Consider the following 26,440-nt stretch of genomic DNA (forward strand, 5'->3'; position numbering starts at 1 on the left):
TAATTTTGGAATATTAAAAAGATGAATAAAAATAAAAAGATTTTAAAATAAAGAAAATCATTCTTAAAGTTAAAAAAAAAGGAAATTAGAATTAAACTGGTTATGGTCTCCGACAAGTGATTATAATTGAGTGTAACATTCTTAAGATTATTAACCGAATTTAGTAAATTTTATATATTAATTTATTTATCAATAGATTCCTTTATTGTATTCAGTCTCTCCCACTAGCCTCAGCAAAGAAATATCAATCCCATATTAAGGACTGGTACAGTTCTTATGAACTTTTTTAGATATTAAAAATTAAAATGTGTTTTTTTTGGTATCATTAAAATAAATAAATATTTTTGTATATTGAAAATATAAAATTACCTTACAAGATGGTGATGTTATTAAAACCTTTTCGATAAAACAAATTTTATTCTTTTGGATATTGAAAATAATAATAATAATAATGTATAAAACAAGAATGGCATGTTTGTTGAACTAAGAGGGAAATGGGAGTGTTTCGAGGAAACACTTGTAATTCCCTTTCAGGATTTCAAATTGTTTGAGGGAAAGGGATCAGTTTATAACCCCCATCTATATTATAATTTTTTAACCAATTGAATTAAAGGTTTTAGTGGGTGGGGACTAGGGTTTCCCCAAATAACTAAAAATTAGAGGAATAAAAATAAAAGAATCTATAAGTGACCTAAATTTCTTGAATTTTGATTTCGTTTCAAGAGACACCCCCAGACAAGTTTAATTTAATAATTATCAATTCAAATTTTTTTTATATTTATCTCTAAACAATAATTTAAAATGGTGTTGATATGAAAACTCAATTTCTATTTACGTGGCACAAAAGGGTTTATAAAACATTTATAAAAATATATTCAAATTTAACTCTTTTATTTACAAATAGTTTTTTATTTTAAAAATAGTTTTGAATAGATTTATGGATATATAGGTTTATTACAAGTTAAATACAAAGAGATAATATTATTCCAATATTATTTTTAACTTCAAAAAAAAAAAATTTTTTTTTTAGACTATGTTTAAAACTTTAATATATACAGGGATTCTGTTGGGTCTCTTTAAAACGTAAGTAACTGTTAAATATAGATTAAAAGAATATTTTGTCAAAGTTTTAACAGGTCAATAATTTAGGGATTTAAGTATTTTATCAACAGATTAATAATTAATTCAGGTCATGAGGTACAAGCCGGGGGAATTTATTATGCACCAATATTTTGTAAACAACCTTTTATTTCTTATTTTTTTTTTTGGAAAAAATAAATCTTTATGAATCTTTGGCGCGTTTTCCCATCATGGAACGGAATGCGTGTGTAGGCATTACAATCTCTTTTTTTGCAATCGCCTTGCGCCCAAATTTTATAGCGTGGATTTCCTTCTTCCTAATAATAATTATTTATTTATTTTTTTTATATGGTATTAATTATTCTTTTTTGTTAATAAACTTAGATTGGTGTTTAAATTTTTCAATTATTTTGGGTCAGGAATTCCAAGAATTATAAAAAAAAGTTTTCAAACTCAAGCCATGGTTCAAAATTTCTAATATAAATTAGAATAAGGAAAATAATCTCCCGCCATATATTTATCTTATCATCTTTTCTCTAACATGCATAAGTTTTGGAACAAATATTTCCTTTTTCCTTCTCCACCCCCTAATGATGTTATCCTGCCTAAAGTAAAAAAAAAAGACAAATATTTGACCTTATAAATAAAATTTTTATGGCATAAGTTATAACGTTACCTTAAGAATCTTTGGAGGGTAAAGCTTTTCGATAAATTAAAAGTCTCTAAAAAAAGATAACTGTTGGGGTTTCTATCTGACAGAGGATCTGTTTGGAGAACTTTAGATCTTATTTCCTGAGTATCCAACTCCTCCCATATAATGATACCCTCCATTTTTAATAAAAGTTATTTAGTAAGTTTTAATTTTTTTTTGTCACATCTTTTAGTCACTCTTTTCATAAAAAAATTTTTTAGTCATTCCTTTTTTTGGGAAATATTTTTTATTTTGCCCATATTCTTGTAATTAACTTGTATATGTTTTAAATATATATCAGTAACCCGGCGATGAATCATTAAAGATTCACTTTCCCGGTTATATTTTAGGGTTCTCTTTTTTCAAAAGCGAATATAACTGTTATAGAACCTAAATTTGATATAAAAATATTATTGAACACAAGGACCGGGCCGGACCGTAAACATTTTAATAAAAATCGGGGGCTAAGCCAGGGCCTAACAATTTAACTCTTTGCAAGTTTCTGAGATAATATCGATTACAAAAAGAGGAATACACAATAATATCGGAGGGGAGAATGTAATACCAGTAATTAATACTATATCTTTACTTTGCCATTAATATAGATATAGATACTAATGTTAAATGATAACTCTTGTAAATTGATTATAAACGTGAAGTGACATATGATTCCGAAAACTTTTCCAAAATATTAAAAGTAAAAGAGAGTAGTTTAATATAATTCCTATAATTGCGACGCTAAAAAAAATATTTTCATTTTGACCTCAAGTTATAAAATAAACAAATTTTTAAAATTTTTGAATCAGATACAATAGAATGTTATTCTTTCTAACAATAAAATTTGAAGATCAAAACGGTTTACAGAAATAAAATAAACTAAAGACCAATGCGCCGACTTAACCCCGGTCTTTTCTAACTTGCAGAATAATATAATTTTAGCCATCTTAGGCCATTCTTCATTTTTTTTTTTAAAAAAAACTTGATTTATCTATTCTAGTGTGTTAAATGGCTCGTTTTGAGCCGATTTTTAAAAACGGAATACTCAATATTTCATCTAGAATAATATTATGCAAGCCTAAAGATTTTGTTTGTAGAAGGAACACAGGTTTGGAAATCTATTAGCGAAATCTCGAAGCTTAGGCAATATTTATATGGTTAAAATATTGAGTTAGACATTTTTATAAATCGGCACAAAACGAGCCGTTTAACAACACTAATCTAATCCTATATTAAACTTTTCCTCTCACAACAACATTTATTGTAATAGCAAGATGACAAAATTGTTCTCAAACTCGAAATATATAACCATCGTCATCTTCACAATTTTGAAAGAAAGGAACAAAATATTTAAAACATTCATTATACTAACAATGGTTAAAAACGTCCTTGCGAAAAGTTCTGAAAAATTTTATTTTCAATTTATTTCATTGTTTAAAAATTTTATTTTATTTTATCTTAAAATATGCAATTCGCTGTAAAATTGTGTTTTGGACTTGTATTAGTTTTATTCAATTCTAATAGGTAATTTAATTAAATCGATAGAAATTTTCCTGTATATTTTTAAAGCATTTTCAAACAAGTTTTTTTTAAAAAAATACTTTAATTAATTAAATAGGGAAATATTCATCACCAAAAACTTTCTAATACTTTCACCCACTTGCGATTTGTGACATAATTTAATTTAATAAAATCATAATTTTTATATCTCCTTGTATCTATTATGTTTGTATATGTGTAGTTAAATTTAAATATAGATATATCCATATTACATTATTTTGAATAAAATATAAAAATCTCCCTTAAAAATTTATGCAAAAAAATTATTTAGTAATCGTCGGTCTGGAATTGGAGTGCTCCACTCAAGATTTTCAAAATTTTTGGGTTAAAAGTGGATAACGGCTTATTTATTCCCAATATATAAAATTAAAAACTACGAAAGTATAATAGTCAAAATATCAATAAGCTTTTCCTATAGTTGATTTTAAACTTTAATTTTGTTGAATATCTTGTTTTAAACATTTGCGCAAAGTGTAGCGCTCCCATTCTAGGCCGACGATTGGTTAATAATTAAAAGATATACAATTTTGGGTCAACTTTGAAAGAATCAATCTTGCTTAGGTTTAGAACACCCTTTTATTTTGAACAAAATCATAAAACGCTATTCAATAAATGGAATGGTGATAGGATGAAGTCAATAAAATAATCATTTAGTCCTTCTCTCTATGTTCCAACATCTATTTAAATCTTGTCTTTTTTCTCTCTCGAAAACTATAAAAGTTAAGAGACATTTCAAAAATAAATTCATTTCAATATTTAAAAATAAATTAAGACAATTCTATATAATTATTTGCGAATAAAAATATTTGAATTGACAATTATATTATATTTTATAAAAAATCAATCTCATTATTCTCAGATCTTTCGGGAGAATCTTCTTGTAAAATTGAAAAAATTCCTTCTTCATAACGTTATCGAGGACCTTAATTTAAACCGATAGGAAAACGGCTAAATATAGGATTTTATACAAACATAATATTTTAATGAAGGCCTCATTGCAGCATATATTGATGGCACGGGGAAGAGAGGTTTGGCCCTCTCTTAACTAAATTTCAATTTAAAACATTTATTTTCGACTAAAATATTCGTCATTCGTGAATATAATTTGTAGAAACCAACTACGATATTATTAATATTTAGTTTTTATAATCGATTTTATGTCAGAAACTTGCAAAAAGTCAAATTCCCTGGCTTAGCCCTAGAATTTTTTAGAAACCGGTCCGGCCCGGTCTATATGTTTAATTATTTTTATTATATATTTATATTCGTTTTTGAAAATGAAAAAACCGAAAATATAAACGGCAAAGTGTTATCTTTAATGATTCATTCAAATTTTAAGCTTATTTAATTTACATTATGTGAACGGTTAGAACGGAAAGTTGTCTGGCTTTCCAATTGATCAGCTGTCTTCCTCCTGCTAAAATTAAATTAGTATAGATCCGATCCTGACTTACAGGATTTCCAATTTAAAAAAAAGGAGAAGTTTCAATCATAAAAGTAAAAGGTTCAATCAAAAAAAGGAAAAGTGTCAATCAAAAAAGAAAAAGTCTCAAAGGTTTAGGAAATGTCCAATCAAAAAGGGAAAGTGTCAATCAAAAAAGTAAAATTTCCTAAAGGAAAGGAAAATTGTGAATCAAAAAAGGAAAATTCCCATTCAAAAAAAGGTAAATCGTTATTTTTCTCACTATATCTTTTCTGATTGTCTTCTTTTTAAAAATAATTTAAAAAAATTTTCTTGTTATTTTTTTTTTCACTACTTCTACTAAATTTTTTAAGTCATTTTTTTAACAATCCTCTTTTTTTCATCCTACATAACAATATTTAGATTTATGATTTTTTTCTCCTATCTACAAACTATGGAGACTAGAATGCTGAGGTATCAAGAAAGAGTAAGGTGCGAAGTACAAGAGTACTAGGAAGTTTAAAGGAAGGGCCCATTAAGACTAAGATAATGGTTGAACAGACTTAGGTGGTATGGGCACACAATGAGAAGGCCTATAAACTATATAGGAAAATAAGATTTTTGGAAGTGATGGGCAAACGTAAAAGAGGGAGGCCAAAACTTCAATGGGGGCCATAAAGTTAGAGATATGAAGAAATATAAATAGATAAAAGAGATAGCATGAATAAACATAAAGTGGAGAAAGAGATATAGAAAAAATATTGTAACCTTTTACATACATTTCTATAACCTTTTCCAATCTCTTTAAATTCATTTTTAATCTTTATTTTTCTGTCTTTTCTCAATATTTTTTTTTATATTTATATAAATTATAAAAAAAATCTTGTTTTTTTATATATAATATAAATATAAAAAAATGAAAGCATTTGCCCAAATTAAACAAGTTCCTTTTTATTTTGTGATTTAACATTAAAGTATTCAATTTTTTGTATACCGATCGACGAATGCTAACGAACTTAGTTTTCTATAATGAAAAGTGCTTAGAACACTGCAGCAAATGTTTCTGTTATATAGGCGATAACAGTGGTGAAAGATAACGGTGGAGATCTTAATTTATAATAATTTATTCTAAAACTAAAATGATACTAAAAAATAAATTACCAAACAAAATCTCCTGTATTGAAGGTTCTATTTCGTGGTAAAGTTACGTATATTTTATTCTCCTTCTCCCCCAACGGTCTCAATAAGTCCCATTTTATTCTAATATCACGGTTGAACATCCTCTTAGACGGGTTAACTCCTGTAATGTCATTACGCGTATTTCTGTAATTAAATAAAAATTTGTCAAGTGCAATGTCTAAGTCAATTTTGATATTCCTTTTCATATGTGTTTTGAACGTTCTTACCATGCGCTCTACCAGGCCATTGGATTGCTGATGATAAGCAGATGTTAGCACATGATTGATACCATAATCACTGCAAAATTTTTCAAAATCACTACTTATGAAGTTAGTGCCGTTATCGGTAACTATAGTTTCGGGTATTCCATATAATGAAATAGTTTTAAAAATTTCTTTTAAAGTAACATCGGTCGTAATATTTTTAACAGGAACAATGATTAGAAACTTACTGTAAGCATCGACTATTGTCAACCAATTTCTTGTGAAGAACGGACCCACTGTGTATCCTTTGGTTGGTTGCCGAAAACCAAGGTTTTTGTATCTTTTTAGGATTATCGTGATATATGTTACAATCATCGCAACTTTTCACTTCCATATCTATATCATTATTTATACCAGACCACCACATGTGATCTTTGGCTAAGGATTTATTCTTCCTGCTCCCAAGTGACCATCATGTAATGATTTTTGTACATTTTTTCTCATAGAAGACGGAATTATGATTTTGTTGCTTTTGTAAAGACAATCCTTAATTATACTTAATTCCAATTCAATGTTTTTATAGATATCATTCTTTATAGGCCTGTTGTTCTTAATATCATTTATGATTGTTTTAATTCGATATCTTTCCAAGTTTCATCACTCATAGGTAAATCCCCATAGTCATTTATTATAGTGATATTTTCAACAACTTCGTCATGATATTCTTGTGGCAATCTCGAGAGGCAGTCAGGAACAACATTGTATTTACCTGCTTTATACTTTATGTTGAAGTCGTAACCCCCCAAAGTGATATTCTACTTTTGCAACCTTAAGGACATGGTACTATTGTCCTTGAGTCCCTTGGTAAAAATGTGGACTAGTGGTTTATGGTCCGTGATGATTGTAAATTTAGTCCCAACAAATATTCTTGAAATCTTTTAATCGCAAACATTATGGCAAGAGCCTCACGCTCAATATTGGTGTAATTTATTTCGGTTTTTGCTAAGGTTCTAGACGCAAAAGCAATGGGTTTTTCTTTGCCATCTTTCTCTGTGTGAAATAGTACAGCCCCTAATCTAGATTTGGATGCATCAGTCGCAATCCTAATAAGTAATTCCGGATTAAAATACGTCAGTGCTGGCGGGAGACTAATCAACTTCTTTAAATCATTAAAACTTCTGGAATGTTCTAAGTTCCATTCCCATCTTTCTTTATTGACTATTTTGTACAACGGATCAGCAATATCAGCGAAGTTATTCAAATATTTTCTATAATAACCAGCTATTCCAAGAAATGTTGAGAATTCAGCAGCTGATTTTGGTTCTGGCATATTAATTATTTCTTCAATTTTATCATGGTTAGCATGAATCGCCTTGTCATCTATATCGTGACCCAGGAAACTAACTTTATTTTTAAAAAATAAAATTTTGGCGAAGTTAGGTACTAACCCGTACGATAATATTCTCTCAAAGACCTTTTTGATGTTGTTTAAATGTGCTTTGTCGTTATTTCCAGTTATTAATAAGTCATAAATATAAAATATGACATCTTTCATATCATCGAAAATCTGATCCATGATTTGTTGGAATATAGCAGATGAAGTTTTCAACCCAAAAGGAAGTCTGGTAAATTGGTAGTATCTCATATGTGTAAATATAGTCAAAAAATTTCTGCTATTTTTATAGATCGGAACTTGTAGCAAAGCATTTTTGAAATCGATTTTGGTAAATTTTTTTCCTTCTGAAAGTTTAGCTATAAGATAATTAATACGTGGAAGTGGGTATCTAAAGTCTTCGAGAGCTGGGTTTATAGTGTCTTTAAAATCTGAGCAATGATGCTCCCATCATCTTTGTATACGGCGGTTATAGGACTCACCCATCGCACATCATTTACAGGCTCAATAATTTTTTTGTGTATCCATCTTTTCAGTTCTTCGCCCACAAGATCAATCTTTGAATATGGTATACGTCTTCGTGGTATTATTTTAGGTTGGGCGTCACATCTTAAATGTAATTTGACATTTACTTTGTTAATTGGTTCGCTAGTCAATTTGATTCACAATCTTTAATAAGTTTATTGATTTCGTCTTCATAATTGGTGTCGACATTTCCTATGAATTTATTTAAAATACTTATAAAGGCATTGATCCAGTTTCTTCCTAATAATGTCTTTCTCGACTCTACAACTACTGCTAGTAAATATTTAGTGATTCCTTTATAACTTACTTTAACTGAGTTGTCCCGATGATCTTAATCAAGTTTCCGTCGTGGGCTGTAAGCCGCAAACGATTTCTTCATTTCTCTTATACCAATTTTTTTAGCCATATCATGAGGTATGATGGTATATTTTGATCCAGTGTCAACCTGCATAGTAGTAGTAGTAATATTATTTAATTTCAAAGTAGTCATAAAAGCACTGTCATCACCTTTGTCTGTATTTTCAGCCAGGTTGTTGACATTGAAATCATTCTTATTGTTGTCTTTGGCAGTGCCAACTTTATTTTCCCCAACTTCTTCAATGTTCATATTACAATTATTGCTATCGTAGAGGTTTTTATTGTCATACTGGATTTGTTTTCTTTGATTAAAATCCTTCCACCGATTACGATCGTCATATTCGATTTGTTTTCTTTGGTTATCATTATTATGCCACCTGTTGTTTCCTTCATAGCTTGAATTGTTGTTGTAAGATCGGTAATTATTTTGATTATGACCGTCACATTGAATCTGCCTCCTCTGATTATAATTAAACCAGGCGTTGTTCCTACCATAGTTGTTGTTATAAGATTGATGATTATTATGATCAAAATTTCTGTTGCTCTTGTTATACCGATAATTGTAATTTTGATAGTTACTACTATTATATTGATCATTTCTATAGTTATTATTATTATAATTGTTATTGTTTCTAACGTTACTAAAATTCCTATTCCTGTTGTCGTTAATATTTCTAAAATTGTTATCACCATGATATATTCCTACTGTCAAAATTTTCCCTCGAATAATAATTAGGTCTATTATAGTTACTATTAATCTCATTCCTATTAGAAATACTTTGGATATCTAAATTCTTATCATTATTTCTATTATTGTCATTATTATTAAATTTTTTATCCCTACTAAAAACATAATTAACATTGTCACTTTCTGATTTAATGTTATTACTATCTAATTTTCTTCCTATTTCAATCATTTCGTCTAATGTGCAGTTAATATTTTTATTTAATTTATTTTTTATATTGTCATTTACACTAGATGTTCTATATTTTTCTTTTATGCGATCATCATTAATAAAATTATACATTGTCTACTTAATTTAGACAATCTAAAAAAACCAATCCAAAAAGGATTCATTAATACCTTGTGAAGCAAGGTTAAACTTTCCAATCAATATCCAAACATCTTGACTGGGTAATAAAAATTTTAATTTTTTAATAATAATTTTATAATCTTTGATATCTTCCTTGGTACATAATGACTTAATTTTATCGTATAGGTCATCAGATAAATTGTTCATCAATGTTTCAATTTTTACTGAGTCAGATAAAATTGTTTGAGAGAAATAATCGACAAGTCTTTCCAAGTATATGTCCGTTAAGGGTCCCTGCAACTTTGGGAACTTAACTTCCCTGTTGGAGGATATGCTAATTTTATCATCCATAATGCAGATTTTTATTTAAAAAACTTATTTAAATTAGCAAAGATACATATTGTCACTATTATGTATTCAATTTTTTTTTTATCCAAATTGCAAATTTTTATTTTAAAACTTTATTTACATTAGCAAAAGAAATTTTTTTTTTTACCTTGTGTGTCCTGAATAATTTTTATAATCAAAAATATTTTTAATTTTTTTTATATTTATCGGGATATGCACAATATATATGAGATTTTTTTATATATCATTGTGAGTTATCATTCCGGGGCACCATGATATATAGGCGATAACAGTGGTGAAAGATAGCAGTGGAGATTTTAATTTATAATAATTTTATTCTAAAACTAAAATGATACTAAAAAATAAATATAAAATAAGGTATATATATAAATTATAAAAAAAAAAACAATTTAATACATAGTTAAAGGCTATAATAAAAATTTAAGTTAAATAAAAAATCAATCGATCAACAGTTTCCTACATTACATATTCCAAGCTGTTCCCTTATTTTTATTATTCTTGGCGCTCAGATAAATTTGAGCTCAAGAATATCTTATATCGAAATAAGGATAGTAGATTGTTCCATCTCTTCAAAAATACAGTTTAAATTGATTGATTCTTCTTTTTCTTTTTTGAGCCATAACAATAGAGAATACATTGATTTTTTATTAATATTTTTTATAAAAAAAAATTGATTTTTATCTACTTATTTATTGAGGGACTTCAAAAAAAAGATATATAGTAAAAAATAATTTTCCTTTCAAAATACCAGATTCATAGTGGCGTTAGATTGTCCTTGTCAAGAACTTCCGGTAAAATGCACGACACCTCCACCTACTAATTGCAAGGGAGAGGTCATCACAGATGCTTGTGATTGCTGCCATGTTTGCGCTAAAGTAAAATAAAATATAAATATGAATGATAGATCTTTACGGAAATAACGAACGTATCCAAGATCATCAATAGAGGATTTAGGAATATCGCAATTTTAGATTCATAAGGTTTGATTTTTAGCGAAATAGTATTCCAATATTATTTTAGAAATGCAGACAAACTTAGCGTTAAACACTTTTAACCTATTCAATTTACAGTCAATAATATTACAGCATCAGAGATTTATAGCTAGTCATTTCTAAATTTAAACAATATCTCACGCGGGTGATAAGCTATTTCAAATTCTGATAAAGGATATGTCGTTATTCTCTAAAAGGTTTTTATCTAATATTTTTTATGAATTAATGATAAATAACAAATTTTTAAAAAATAGTAATTAGAGCATGTTAATATATATATATACATATAATGGTCTTATTGGATAGACTGTAGGAGAAGTGTGCGGGGGATCGGATTTCGAAATGGGTAAATGTGAAAATGGTTTTATATGCTTCTACGATTTCTATTCTAATCAAACGGATGGAAAATGTGTACTCGGATTTCCTAGAGTAATCATGCTTTTACAACATTTGTTACACATATACATCATTTGGATATCTGAACCTATGATATTAATAAATTTATTTTAGGTATAAATGGTACAGATTATATTTATATATTTTATATTAGAACTTACAAGAACCTTGCGGCGATGCATTACAGCAAGGATATTGTAAACCAGGTTTAATCTGTTCACAAATTATGCCAGGAGTTATGAATATGTGCGTTATTCCCCCAAAAAAATTACCAATACAACAGAGGCACCAGTAAATGTTTTGGCTATATATCAAAACTTTAAAAAAAACGGGCTAAGAAATATTTTGTCCAAAAAAATATTATGCAACCCTGAAGATTTTTCTCGTGGAGGGAACAAAGATTTGGACATCTGTAAATCTCGAGGCTTAGGTCATATTTTTCTGGCTAAAATATTGTGTTAACCGTTTTTAAAAAATTGGTTCAAATCGAGTCGTTTAACAACATATGAAAAATTTGGGTATAAATTAAAGATTATTTAACCTGTGTCTTCGCTAGCAAATTTAAAATGCGCATGCTCGCAAATTTTATTTTTGCATATGTTTGTAAACGTTTATGAACAGGCGTGATTTGACCTATTCGCGCACTTTTTACGCGCATTAATAGAAATTTATTACGATTTTATAAGCGATTAATTTCTAAATATTTACCCAAACCAGGGTTGGACGAGTCGGTCAATTGACCAATCAGATTCGGTCAAATGACAAGTAAATTGGGAAAAAAGAATCAAAGATAATTGTAGTGTTGTAAACGAAGTTCATTTTTTTGAAATAAATGATGAACGGCGTTCCTTTTATTTTTGACCAACTTTGAACATGAACGCGTTCCTTTTTTTATGACGAAAGCGTTCGAATTTAACGTTCGTTCAATTTTAAAAATATTTTTATTTATTTGAAAAATTTAATATTTCCGAATTTTTTTTAAAAATGTATTAGTTATATTTTTTAACCTGCTGTGTATTTCCTTTTCACATTTCAATTTTTTTAACACATAGTTTATTAATTTGAATATTATTGTTTATATTTTAATTTAATAGATTAGCATTAATTATTTGATTTTATATGATATAACTAAGTTAAATCATTAAATTTTAAGAAATAATACATTTGGGATATTTGACCTTTTAAAATTAAAAAAATTAGTGGCTTCAAATATGGTAAACCAACCTATTAAAAATAAACTTTAGCGTTATTGAAAAAAATGCTTTGAAAACCCTAGAGAACTGTTAATTTCGAGATATCCTTTTTTTTGTCGAGAGTAGAGAATGGATTGGAGGAGGATAACTTATCTCAATTTTTTGCAAATAACAAAACAATATGTTTTTAATTAATTCTCCACGTTAAAAGAGCTGTTTATTAAGTATAATACCGCAATCCCCTCATCTGCTATGTAGAGCCTTTTTAGTTTAGCTAATGCCGTATTAACTGCCAAGTGTTCCTGTCCATCAGATAAATATTTTGATAACAATTATTATTAAAATTTAATAAGAAAAATTTTTTTATAAATAAAAATATTTTATTCGCTATATTATATTATACTATCAAAATTAAAATATAATATTTTTTAATAACATGGCTAAAATATATTGTATTAAAAAATATAAGTTTATTTATATTAATTAAATTTTAAAAAAATTTATCATAAAATTTTGAACGGTTTTATGAACGTGAACGCGTTCGATTTTTGTCAATGAATGCGAACGCGTTCGATTTTTTTAGAAATGTTTACAGCACTCGATTTTAAAAAAAAATGACGTTTGGAATTGGAAAAAAAAGAGACAATAATATATTTCCAATGAGATATTAGGGGCATATGTTTATACATCACCATTCACCATATTTAGACGCCAGATATCAAATCCTATTAAATATTGATCAGGAAAGAGGTTGTTGTAGCTTATTTTAATGGAATTTGATGGGGGAAACATAAATCATGAATTTATAAATTATTCAATGTAACATTCATTTCTAGAACTCAAAACCGAACCCATTTTTTTATAAGGAGCGTTAAACAGACCTGAAAATAATATAGCCTCGAAATTGAGAATAATCATCTTGATATGAAAATAGGTTGTTATTGTAGCGATGGGCGAAGATTTGTTTACCCGCTTTGTCCCTCCGCTGCGTGTCCGCCTATAAAAAAAAAATTTCTTCTTCTTCGATTGTTTTAAAATCGGCTCATATTATACCATCTTACATATTATTTTTATCTAAATTGATCTTCTTCAAACGGAAAACTTTTTTTTTATATTCAAGATGTCCTATTTCCATAAATTAATATTTATGTAATAAATTTTGCCAGCAATGTGATTATTATCATGGAATACATTTAATACCTTATTTAACATCTTAGCCAATCAAGGAGTAAGAAGTTAAAAATCATGTTTGAAATCATAGAGACAGCTGAAAGATCATTTAAGGATTTATAAGAAGAAAGAATTTGATTATAATATATAGCTCATTCTCATAGGACATATCAGAAAAACTTTAATACAAAACATTTCATAAAATTTATTTTAACCAATAGGGAGACCAGGGCTAGTCGGCCCAAGATGCTTATCGGTTCATGGGATTTATGGTACACAACCTGAATCTTTAAAAATATTTTAGCTATATATCTATCGTAATTGATAATATTAGTATGATTCAAATTATGACATTTTATTAGATAGGAACATTTTAGTTATCAGGGTATTATTTTGGAGTAATAATAAAAATTTAAAAATTGAAATTTAAAAATTTCTGAATTGAAAATTTAAAATGGTTTTTGAGATTAATCGATGAGAAATTTAAATTTTAGAAGATAAGAAATTTGAGTTTGAGATAATCCAAAATACGTAAACAACATGAGGTATGCATTTAAGAGATAGAAAATTTAAATATTTTGTTGATATATGGGAATGATATGATCTTTACAAATGGATGTGTCTGGAAAATAGATTGATATTAAATACCAAGTATTATGAAAGGGGATATTAACAGAAGGCAATGTCCAACTCTTTTGAATATGATGGAACAAGAGCCAGGTTTATCAAACTTTTTTCTTGATGTCTCAGGTTAGTATTCACTTATTTCTTATAATTACTTATTTCTTTAATATACTTTATTCATTTTTCATATTTATGTTTATTTACTTATTTCTTGATTAGTTTCACACACATAAGTTAAGTTTATTTTAATCTAGCAAATTTATTACTCTATACATATTAAGTACTTATTAAACATAATTTCTATTACTTCAAAATTTTCTAGCTTCACAGAACTTTTAGTTTAACGAACATATTAATTAAATTGGACTTCTATATCTTGCTTAGAATTTTAGTATACATTTGTAAATTTTCAACTATAAATGTTTCTAACTTTTAACGTCTCGAGCATACAATTGGAACATTATTTATTGTTGCAAAAAATAAACACATTAAAGTTAATATATTGTACTTCTCTAAAGTTTAGATATAATAGTCTATGTTGGAATACTAGCAGTATGCTTGTCAGAATAATATAATATAAAATAATTGCTATTCCTACCCCAAAACATTTTTTATGTGTATGAACGATAGCATTATGTTAGTTAGAATTATATAATATCATGAAGATGTTAGTTAGAATTATATAATATCATAAAGTAATTCTGGTTATTCCTACCTTATAAATTAACTTTATGTTTATCCGATTATATATTATATATAGATTGGTCTGTACCTTTGAATATATTAGTCATTCTTTATGTATCAATTTATAATTCCATTTATACATACTTCACATAACACATAGCTTAGATTATATTTTTGGTACCTTAATATAATATCTATATTATATTATACTTTATAAAAACTTCATGCCTATATGATCATATATAAAATTGAGCTCAAACATCAAGGTACCTTTTTTTTTTGAACATATCTGTCTTTCATTCCTACATTACTTTATACTGACATTTATACATATTACATATTGATTAGATTATATCTACACATATATATAAATATATAATTGGTTAACTATAATATGATTGGAAAACTTTAATAGCATGTATATATGATATTATGAAAATCCTAATATAAATTTGTCTTTACCCTTAAAGATTTGTAAATAGGTAAATCTTAATTTTGTTACTTGTAATTAAGTAAATCTTAATGTTGCTAATATTTACTTTGCTCTTCTATTAATATATTAACTCAAATAGAAACAAACCTTTTCTCAATATTATTATAATCTCTTTCTAAATTTTGCTTTCATCTACCTCTTCATATATTTTCTTATTAAATTTCTATCTTTAGGTTATTTTCGGTGCCGATGCTGGATGGTAGGTATTTTTAGGTTGGGATAATTATAATCTTAATTTTGGTTATGATATAGATTTTCCGAATTCAGATTATGTCTTATTACTATAGATTTTTCCGAATTCAGATTATGTCTTATTACTTAATATATTTTTCTCTACTATTTGTATTACTTCTCTTAAATTCTTCTGGCGCCTCCCAAATTTTTTATTTTTTCAAAATTTTTTTAAGCAGCCGGATTTTTGCTTTGATTATGTTTAAATGAAAATAAATAAATAAATAAAATATTTTTTTCTTACATTTTTAATTTATTATTACTAATACAATAGGTATAATGATGATTCTTTCCGAAACCCCTAATAGCTTTTTAATTTTTGTTAACGGAATTTAAATATAATTTATAGAATAAAGTAATCTATGCCATCAAATTTTAGCAGCCCTTATGGTTTTAAATTTTCGTAATAGTAATTTATAAATGCAATCCTTAGAATAAAGTATCTTATGCCAATTTATAAATGCATTTTTTTAGAATAAAGTATTCTATGCCATTGAATATCAAATAATTTGTATTCGAATTTAAGATATAACTTGTAAAAAGCTATCAAATTTATGAGAATGGACATATTACTAGCTGATCGCCATATTACACGCTTCTATGTAGTCCTTGACATCGACTTAGGCCTTGACATCAGTTTTCTTATGTCGCAACCTTCGACATCTTACTAGTTTTAATGTAGTCCTTGACTTCTTACTTACGCCCATAATTATATTTGACATCTTACTATTTCTCAAACAAAGTCCTTAGTTTAATCCCTTTTCCGCTTGGTAAAATGTAATTAATTCTACTTTTTCAAACAAAGTCCTTAGTGTAATCCCTTTTCCTCTTGGTAAAATATATTTAATTTTACGTTTTCTTGTAAATTTCAATCAATTTATTATGAAATTTAGTCCTTCACGTAACTATTTAGCTCAAATATTGTACGGAATAGCAAAATATAAGTTCAGAGAAATCTTTTCTTTTTTTCCTTTTTTTACCAAACCTTACATCATGAATCTTAATCTCCCCCTTAAAACTATGCTAACGGGTCCCTTTTCTTATCCTCCTTAAATATTAATAGCATTAAAGACAAAATGTCAATTCCTATAACACTATTATCAAATTTAAAAAAAATAAAATAATAATAAATGAAGTTTTATTTCTTATATTATTTTTTTAGAAAATTTTTTGTTAAATAAAAATATAAAACTTTTTAGACGCCGAAGTTCTTTTGTTCATGTAATTTATATGTTTTTTCCTACCTTATTATATTTCTTTCTACTCGTTAGAAGATTTATTATTTTTCCCTTCTTGTCTCATTATGTTTCTCCCTTGTTTTTTTATAAATATGAGAAACATATATTTATTTCTTTTACTTCACAATTGTAATCTTGCTTCCGTTTTTTACTAGGTTTCATAATCTAACTATTGATGCGTAACCCTATAACTAGGTATAATTCCAAACACATTATGAAGTAATAATAAAGGAAAAATAATAAAAATAAAAATAATGGGTTATTATTTTCAGAATAAGAGGATATAAGGAGGGATAAGGAAGGAAATTAGGAAAAAAAAAACCTTTTATCCTATCCTAACTACTATACGAAGCTTACTCAAATACTCATTTAATCTATTATCATTTACTATAATCATTTAATTACTATAATCATTTAATTTAGATACCATTTATATATATATTAATTGTATCTTTTTGAAATAGTTTTTGAAACAGTTCTTATATATATTCTATTTATCATCGTGTGTGATTGCTATTCTTACAAGGCGGATTCTCTGTAAGATATAGTTAAAAGACTAAATAAATGTCATAATTAACCTCACTTTAATCTGGTAACTTATACGTTATGTAGTATGACACTCAACTATAATAGATAACAGCATAGTTAGAACCACAAACGGATTTCCACCGGGTTAGGAAACCATAGAGGAGGGCTTCGTGCCAAATCCCATACCTGGATATAACTCCATCCCAAACTTTTTTAATAAGGATAAAACTCTTAAATTCCAGTTGCATATATTAGTTAGTATCTCACCCTGTCTTGGATATATGCTCTAAGTTAGGCAAAAGAGAAAAAAATAAATTAAGGAAATGAATTTTAGAAATAAACGATTAAGTTTTACTTCATGAACCTTGAAAACTAGCTATGCCCCGAAATCGTTCTTCTTATAAGTTGATAATTGGTGGGATATATATTGCATTCTAATAAAAATTAACCCCTGATACTATTAAATATTACATAACGAATAAATCATTATTCACTCTAATGCTTATGTTTCTAAATACATCATAACATAAGATAATAACCTAATCGGATGGCATTGCCCTCCCCTTTTACAATATCGTCAATTATCTTTGAACACATTATTTAAAATATGGTTATTATATTTATATAATTATAATACAAAATGTATTGAAAGGCTTCCTTTTCTTCCGAAATTTTTTTTAATTATACTGTTTCCAATGAGAGTGTAGGTAGTGTTGCATATTATATAATAGTAAAGATGTGCTAAACCCATATTTTAAAAAATTGGATTTGGGCATTATAGGTCACATTAGTTCCTAAATTTGACTGGGATAATTAGAATACTTGGATACTCGTATTATTTAAGGGGGGGGGATGTGCCTATTCTAAAGTCAAAATATAGTATAATTTAGAATATCAATTTATACTTTTTATCTTTTATTGATTAATAAAGTTTAACAATTATTATTAAGGATATTTGGCATCTTACTATTTCCCAAACGAAGTCCTTAGTGTAATCCCTTTTCCTCTTGGTAAAATGTATTTATTTCTACCTTTTCAAACAAAGTCCTTAGTGTAATCCCGTTTCCTCTTGGTAAAATGTATTTATTACTACGTTTTCTTGTAAATTTCAATTAATTTATTATGAAATTTTTTTTTACGGGACTTAAAATTTCTTCAGAACAAATTGTAAAGTGTCGGGACTTAAAATTTTTCAGAATAATTTGTAAAGTGAGACTCTTCGTTATCATATGTCCTATTTAGGTAAAACTTTTGGTTAGTTTGGTCTTTACCTTCCTTTTTTATACTCGATTTTTGCTAGCTGATTTGACCTTTTTATTTTAGTCTCTTGCTATCAAATATCTTATTTAACTTCACTGGTAAGACTTTCATATCTTATTTAATGTAGATGGTCGAATAGTTCTCCTTATAATATCACTATCCTAAATTCCACCTATATAGGATAAATCGAACACAACACTAACATTGTATTATGTATATATTATTTTATATCACATATATTAGACTATATATACATTATTTGGACTTGGAATACCGTATATATTTTATTAATTTTTGCTTCCCTTTCTTTCACTTGCTAATACTTTATGACTCCCTCCCAAATATGTTTCTATTCTACTTTTTCTGTCTATTTATAAATTGTATTTATGTTTTTTCTTTAATTTCAAACGACTTCTCAAGTTGTCTTGGCTAAAAATAAAACAAATAAATAATTCAATATTTCATATTTTTTAACTTTCTAGGCGCCTTTGTTATATTAATTCCTTTGTTTCTCTTAAAATAAAAGTTTTCCAAATATTGGGCGCCATCGATCTCTCTTTCTTAACATTTAAATTTTTCTCTTGCTTGCTTCTTGGCAATGTCGTATACAACTTGTTATTAATATTTTGTATTTATATATTTAGAGCTTAATATAATTTTTAATTATGGTTATTGTGAAGCTATTAGGTTATCCCACCCTGAATTTTTCCCCCCTTATTATTTGTAATCATTTCCTTTCCATAGTCTTCTATTAAATAAAAATTTTGTAAAGGTTTACTTTATTTTTTATACGCTTAGCTGTATTTTATTTCCCCTCAATTTTTAAATCCTTTCTATTATAATGTCCATGTCAACTCGTTTTCCAAATGTGCACAGAGATATGGAGGTAATTTTTCTCTATACAGTTTTAAATTTTATTTGTTTTTCTGTATTAAACAATCTTTACCTTTTTCACTTTTTATTTTTTCTCTTTTTTTCTCTTTAAGTTTTGTAGGTGACCTCATCTTCCAACATTTTGGTCTTTTTATATTAAATCTAGGATCCCAGTAAACACTCCGGATTAAAGGTTATTATTTTCGCTTATTTATTTTCTCTCCATAATTTTTTCTTTTTGTCACTTTCACCCAAATTTATTCTATAAAAGATTTAATTTTTCTTAAGATATATAGGTAAACGGATTGCATTGCCCTCCCCTTTTACAATATCGTCAATTATCTTTTGAACACATTTCTAAGAATATGGTTATTATATTTTATATAATTATAATACAAAGAATATGGTTTTAGATTGACATAAGAGTTAATATTATCATAGAAAATTGAAATAATTTTTTACTTATTGAATTGTAAATAATATATTTAAAAATTTATTGAAAGGCTTCTTTTTCTTCCGAAATTTTTTTTTAAAAAAAAATAATAAAATTATAACTGTTTCCAATGAGAGTGTAGATAGTGTTGCATATTATATAATAGTAAGGATGTGCTAAACCCATATTTTTTTTCAAAAAATTGGGTTTGGGCTTTATAGGTTACATTAGCTCCTAAATTTAATTGAGATAATTAGAATACTTGGATATTCGTATCATTTAAGGGGGAGGGGGGGATGTGCCTATTCTAAAGTCAAAATATAGTATAATTTATAATATCAATTTATACTTTTTATCTTTATTAATTAATAAAGTTTAATAATTATTAAGGATAATTTATCTTAACGAGGTCTGAACACCGGGTCTGTGCTCAGGGCTGGTTGGTCGTTTTTTTAGACCCAAACTCCGGGTCTGGTTTTTTTATACAACCAACCAATTAACAACACTAGGTAGCACACAAATAAGTAATGGAACTTTATAAACTATACTTACATCAGAATGACATAATTTGAAATGAATAGATATATATATTACTTTTTTTACTTTTATCCCTTCACTCCCTTACAGAATCGGCACGGTAATCTTAATTAAATTTTTAATAAAGTTTTCAATGAAGGACCACAATATTAAGATGATCTCTTTAAATATAAGGTCCCTAAATGAGAAGCTAACTATACTAAGACAAATTATGAAAGACCAACATTACGATATCCTCTTTTTACAGGAGACGCACCTTAAAGTAACTGAGGTAAGGAACCTATTAGATTACACCTTATATTGCAGCTCAAATGCAGAACACGTATGGGCTGGGGTGGCGTTTATGATACATAATAAACTAGTAAGACTCGTAAGCTTCAACCCAATATCCAGCCGAATATGCTGCCTCACCCTAAACTTAGGATACAAAAAAGTCCATTTGCTTAATATATATGCGCCTCACAATGATAGCGTTTTCTATACGGAATTGGAGAATAAAGGAACTACCGCATCGGGATGGCATCATTCTGGTGACTTCAATGCTTCGGTAGGTAAATCTAAGAACTCTTCCTGCCTTGGAAACGCCACATTAATACAAAGCACGAACCCCAACGGTAAAAGGTTAATAGAAATCTGCGAGGTTTTCAACTTGAAAATTGGTAATACTTCAATCACCCAACTCATCACATCATGACTTACAAGAGCCCTTCCTTTGGCACTACCTCACAGATAGATTTCTTTATAATTTCCACTAAGATTTTCAAATGGGTGAAAGACATCAGGGTAATCAGTAAACTTAACCTTACACTTTTTACTGATCATTATCCACTGGGCTGTGAACTCAAAATTAACAACAGTATCTTCCCAAACCACACTAGACAGAGCAGTCTCGCCACTGTAAAATACATTGCTAGAAAAGACTTGGCACAACTAAATGACTTAGAGGTGAAAGAAGAGTTCGTCTCTAAATTAACATCATGGAGAAACTCAGCAAATGGCATGATAAACCCAAACCTGACCTGGAAGGACATTAAGCAGAATGTATTAGGTAGTATAACATCATGCTTAAGACCACGCACCAAGCGCAGAGAGTGGCTCACCCCTTCAACAATACAAATAATTAAAAATCTTACAACAAATATATCCCACCATCAATTCGCAAGACATCACAGGAGGTTCATTACCCACCGCATAAGAGCTGACAAAAGACTGTTCATTGCTAACTTATCGAATTCTATCCAATTCAATTTTGATAATAATAATATTTATAAGGCCTTCCAATCTCTAAAACTACTAACCACCTTTAAAACCAATCCTTTACCAAGACTACAAACAAGATTATAACTGACCCTAAGGAACAATTAGACTTATGGATAGACCACTACATGAACCTCTACAAAACGAGATGGCCTAGACCTAGATGTGACTACCCCTTCCAATCACCCAATCAGAATTTGAACAAGTCGGATATAGTCGGTGCCATCAAATGCCTAAAAATGCATAAAGCAGCTGGAACGGATGGAATTTTTGCAGAACTCTGGAAGATAGAGGTAGACCTAAGTGCCAGCTTACTACTTCCCCTCTTTAGGGAGATTTGGAATACGGGCAAGTTTCCTGATGAATGGATGACATCAATCATACTAAACTTCCCTAAAAATAAGTCCCCAAACTGCCTTAAAGATTACAGAGGTATTGCACTAATTCCAGTCACACTAAAAATGTTCACATACATCATATCAGTCAGGATTAAACCAATCATTAACAGATTCCTTTCTAATGCCATTACATCATACAGGAAGGGCAGAAATACTACGGAGTTGACCATGGCACTTAAGGTCATTCTGGAAAAGGCCAGAATGCATAAATCCCCCATTTTTGCCCTGATGATTGATTTAAGTCAAGCCTTTGACTCCATAATTCAGAATAAGATATGGCCCTTGCTGGAAAACATTGGAATAGATAAACATCTGATAGCGCTAATTAAGATAATTTACGACAATCATAAAGTAGTTCCTCAGCATTTAAATATGAAGTCGCAACCCTTTAAAGCAAATAGAGGCCTCAAACAAGGATGCATCCTTTCACCGATTATTTTTAATGTAATAATGAATGATATCCTAAATAAATCTTTTAAACAGGAATATGCACTCAACACATATTACAGTGAGCAACAACACCTCAATGTGCACAACTCTTTAAACTTTCTATGTTATGCTGACGACGTATGTATTCTAGCCAACTCAGAATACAAATTAAGAAATATTTTATCATCATTTGTCAACAACTGTGATGGATATGGTCTAAGAGTAAACTACACAAAAACCAAACTAATCACCTCAAATACTGACGCGAGTCACTTAAACCCCTTTAACTTTGAGGGTAATACGATAGAATTAGTGTCTGATTTTAAATACCTAGGAACCAGGATAACGTCATTAGGCCTCACCTTTTTAGACACGAATTCGAGAACGAAGAATGCGAGACTCCGCTATCATCAACTGTCGAAGTTATGGTCATCCAACCAAATATCAACTAATTTAAAAATAAGACTCTTCAAATCCCTAATTGTACCCATTTTTACCTACGGCCTGGAGACTTGGCAAGACTCAAAAAGTAACATCAGCACAATTCAAACTTTTATAAACAAATGCCTTAGAAGAATCACCAAAACGTATTACCCATACAACACATCAAATACAACGCTCTGGAATAGATGCGACATCCTACCAATCAATCGTCTCATACCCTTGAGGAGACTAGAATTACTAGGCCATAGCTTAAGACACTCGCAGGAAAATATGATATTCTCGTCCTTGAAATGGTGCCCTGACGGTAGGAGGAAAAACCCTAAATACTATTGGTTGGCGAAATGTTTGAAAGATATGGACCTGATTAACCTCTCGTTTGCAGATTTCATGGCACTTAGCAAAAACAAGAAACACCTAAAGGAACATTTACAATACATGCTAAAATATGGCCTAAATTAACATCGCAACCGTTTTTCACCTTTACGTTCTTGCAATAAATGGAACAAGTGTATTTGATAATGATAATAACCTGAACAACAACAACATAACCTAACTTCCTCTAATAACCCACAACCTTCCTTTCTGGACACACGATATCGGCGACGATAACGATAACAATTACGAAAATATTAGCTAACAGGCAATGGGAAGATAAACTGGCTATAATAATAACGCAATAAATCGGACGAACCCAAATACCATTGGCACAGAACATATAAGATCTATGGGACATACAATATCTTGGCACACCGAACAACAAACAAGGAAGAGACTCTACATGCAAACTTAACATAAACTCTCAATACTTAACAAGATATAAGGGTTATTTTTTTGTTGGCTCACTAAATACCACTTAAGGACGCAGGTACATTTTTTTTATATGACATTATTTTTTATTTTTTCCTTAACACTATTCTGCCGGAAACGGAACTAATACATCACCATTATTGTACTTCTTCCTTCTTCACTTTGCTAACGGGCTACATAGTGGTACCGTCCACTATAATAAAACGGGTAGACATCATGTATGGGATCTATATACTAGTGAAAATACATGATGCACGCTTCAACTCCTGGTGGGTGATGAAATTGCACTTCGTGCAATTTCTGGCGTGGTAATGAATGAATGAATGAATTTTGAAAGAATTTATTATTTAATTTTTTTAAAGACATTAGAAATAATTTGAAATGTCTTACTATGCCCATGATATGAAATTTTCTTGTATATTTTAAAGCATTTTAAATCAAGTTGTTTTAAAAATTTTTTTTATTTAATTAAATAGGGAAATGTTTATAACCATAAATTTATAAAACTCTCTAATATCACCCCATTAGTTGTTATGACATTATTGAAATATTTCCATATCTCCTTTTTATATATATATTTATTGTATTATATATGTGAAAAATAATTAAATTTGAAAATCCATATAATATTATTTTGAATAAAATATAAAAATCTCTCTTGAAAGTTTATACAAAAAAAATGTGTACTAACAAATTGAAGATCATTCTCACATGGCAATTAGGCCTATGTTGTTGGTTTTAATATAATAAAGTATATCATTTTGGTCAATTTTGAAAGAATAAAACACTCCTTTGAACAAAAGTTCAAAGATGCTGGAACGATGATAGGATGAAGTCCAATAAAATAATCATTTAGTTCTTCTCTCTGTTCCCACATCCATTTAAAATCCTATTTTTTTCTCTCTCAAAAACTATATAAGAGAGATTTCAAAAATAAATTCATTTCAATATTTAAATAAATTACGACACGATCATATATTATTATTTGCGAATATAAATATTTTTTTGATTAAATATGATTATTCTCAGATCCTTCAGGGGATTCATCTTGTAGAATTGAAGAAATTCCTCCTTCATGATTAGTGTTTCGAGGGACCTTAATTTAACCGATTTAAGAAAAACTTCTCATATTGATTGAACGGGGAAGAAAGGTTTTACCATCTCTTGACTAAATTTCAAGGCTTAAGTAATAATTTTTTTGGCCAAAATAATTGTCATTTGTGAATATATTTTGTAGAAACCCGCTCCGGTATTATTAATATTTCCCTTCCGTAATCGATATTATCTCTGAAACTTGCAAAGGGTCTAATCTTTAGGGCCCTGCTAAGCTCCGATTTTTTTCAGAGATCCGATCCTGACTTAATATCGTTACTTAAAAAAAATAATCTAATTTGAAAAAAAAAATTTTTTTTTTTTTATATATACTACAAAAACAAAAATATTCAATATAAAAGATTTGTCGCGGATGCTTTTGAATCCTATTGTCCTTGTAGGAATTTAACGCGTAAATGTGTATACGCTCAGCCCACGGATTGCGAAGGTGATATAATTTCGGACCAATGTGGGTGCTGCTATTTTTGCGCCAAAGTATATTGAATTAAATTTAATGCTTGAACATATGTAGAATGCAGAAGTATAAATAAAATATTTTAGATGATTAGTATTCTTATTCAATTGTTGAATATCCTTTAGATGAAAGGCGAATTGTGATGGGGGGCATATCTACTATTGAGCCAATGTTCTAGCGGATTACTATGTATACAAGATAACAAAGAGGACAATCTCCTATCAAAAGGGATATGCACGACGGAATACCCAAGAGTTATCATCAATTGTTTTTTTAACTCTATGCCAACAATATAAAATTAGTAAGAAAGAGCCTGAATTTAAGTGAAGCAAGAATACAAACCCAATAAGCGGTGGCGGGACAGGCAAACGCTAACTCCCTCGTACTCCTTCATTTAATATTGAACAACTAAAATTATAAGAGCTATCAACGCGATGCGCACATGAGAGTTAAACGGAAAGAGGGAAGAGCGAATTCCCCTCTTCGTAAATTTGTCAGTTTTCTGTTAAATATCATTTTATAAAATTTATGAAAAATTAACTACCAACCCCCCCCCCCCCCCCTTATATAAAATTATAATTTAGTGTGGTCCTGCTAAAGTTTTTCAAATAGGAAGATTTAATACGACTTCTGTAGAATTTACAGTGAAAAAGTCCCACTCAGCCCCTCCCTCCCCCCTCTATCCCCTATAAAATCTTTAAAAACAATAGTGGATGATTATAAAGAGGATTTTATAATTTAATTTATTTTATATTAAATTGTCTTTTATGATTTTTTTTAAAATGTTTATTAGAAAAATCATATTTAATCGATTTGTATGGATGATAATTTTGATTCATTTAATGATTTTATTATCATCTAGGAGGAAGGAGAACCATGCAGTGAAGAACATATGCAAGGCAATTGCAAAAAGGGATTGAAATGCCAACGCACGCATCCATCCATGATGGGAAAATGCGTCAAAGATTCATAAAGATTTATTTTTTTATCACAAAAAGAAGAAATACTTGCTTTATCCAAAATTCTTTTTAAAAAATAATATTTAAATTTTAGTGCCTAAATATTAATAATGTGTATGTATTATGCAAGCTTTCAA

At 28.6% G+C, this 26,440-nt stretch overlaps 1 protein-coding gene across 2 annotated transcripts; it reads left to right on the top strand.

Annotated features, from left to right (window-relative positions):
• The first annotated feature begins 3,213 nt into the window (after positions 1–3,213).
• On the top strand, positions 3,214–26,440 carry LOC135926132 (CCN family member 3-like). 2 transcript variants are annotated; one of them, XM_065461834.1, is made up of 7 exons: positions 3,214–3,292; positions 10,542–10,665; positions 11,089–11,211; positions 11,333–11,469; positions 25,232–25,364; positions 25,470–25,598; positions 26,207–26,440. In XM_065461834.1, exons 1-6 carry the CDS (start codon positions 3,234–3,236, stop codon positions 25,485–25,487), a joined length of 594 nt encoding a protein of 197 aa, XP_065317906.1. In that variant the 5' UTR covers positions 3,214–3,233; the 3' UTR covers positions 25,488–25,598; positions 26,207–26,440. The 2 variants fall into 2 exon arrangements, with proteins under 2 accessions (XP_065317906.1, XP_065317907.1); XM_065461835.1 differs by lacking the exons at positions 25,232–25,364; positions 25,470–25,598; positions 26,207–26,440 and adding an exon at positions 24,807–25,205.

The sequence above is a fragment of the Gordionus sp. m RMFG-2023 genome, chromosome 3 (genome assembly GCF_954871325.1).
Source record: "Gordionus sp. m RMFG-2023 chromosome 3, tfGorSpeb1-WG-v2, whole genome shotgun sequence".
Taxonomy (NCBI): Eukaryota; Metazoa; Nematomorpha; class Gordioida; order Chordodea; family Parachordodidae; genus Gordionus; species Gordionus sp. m RMFG-2023.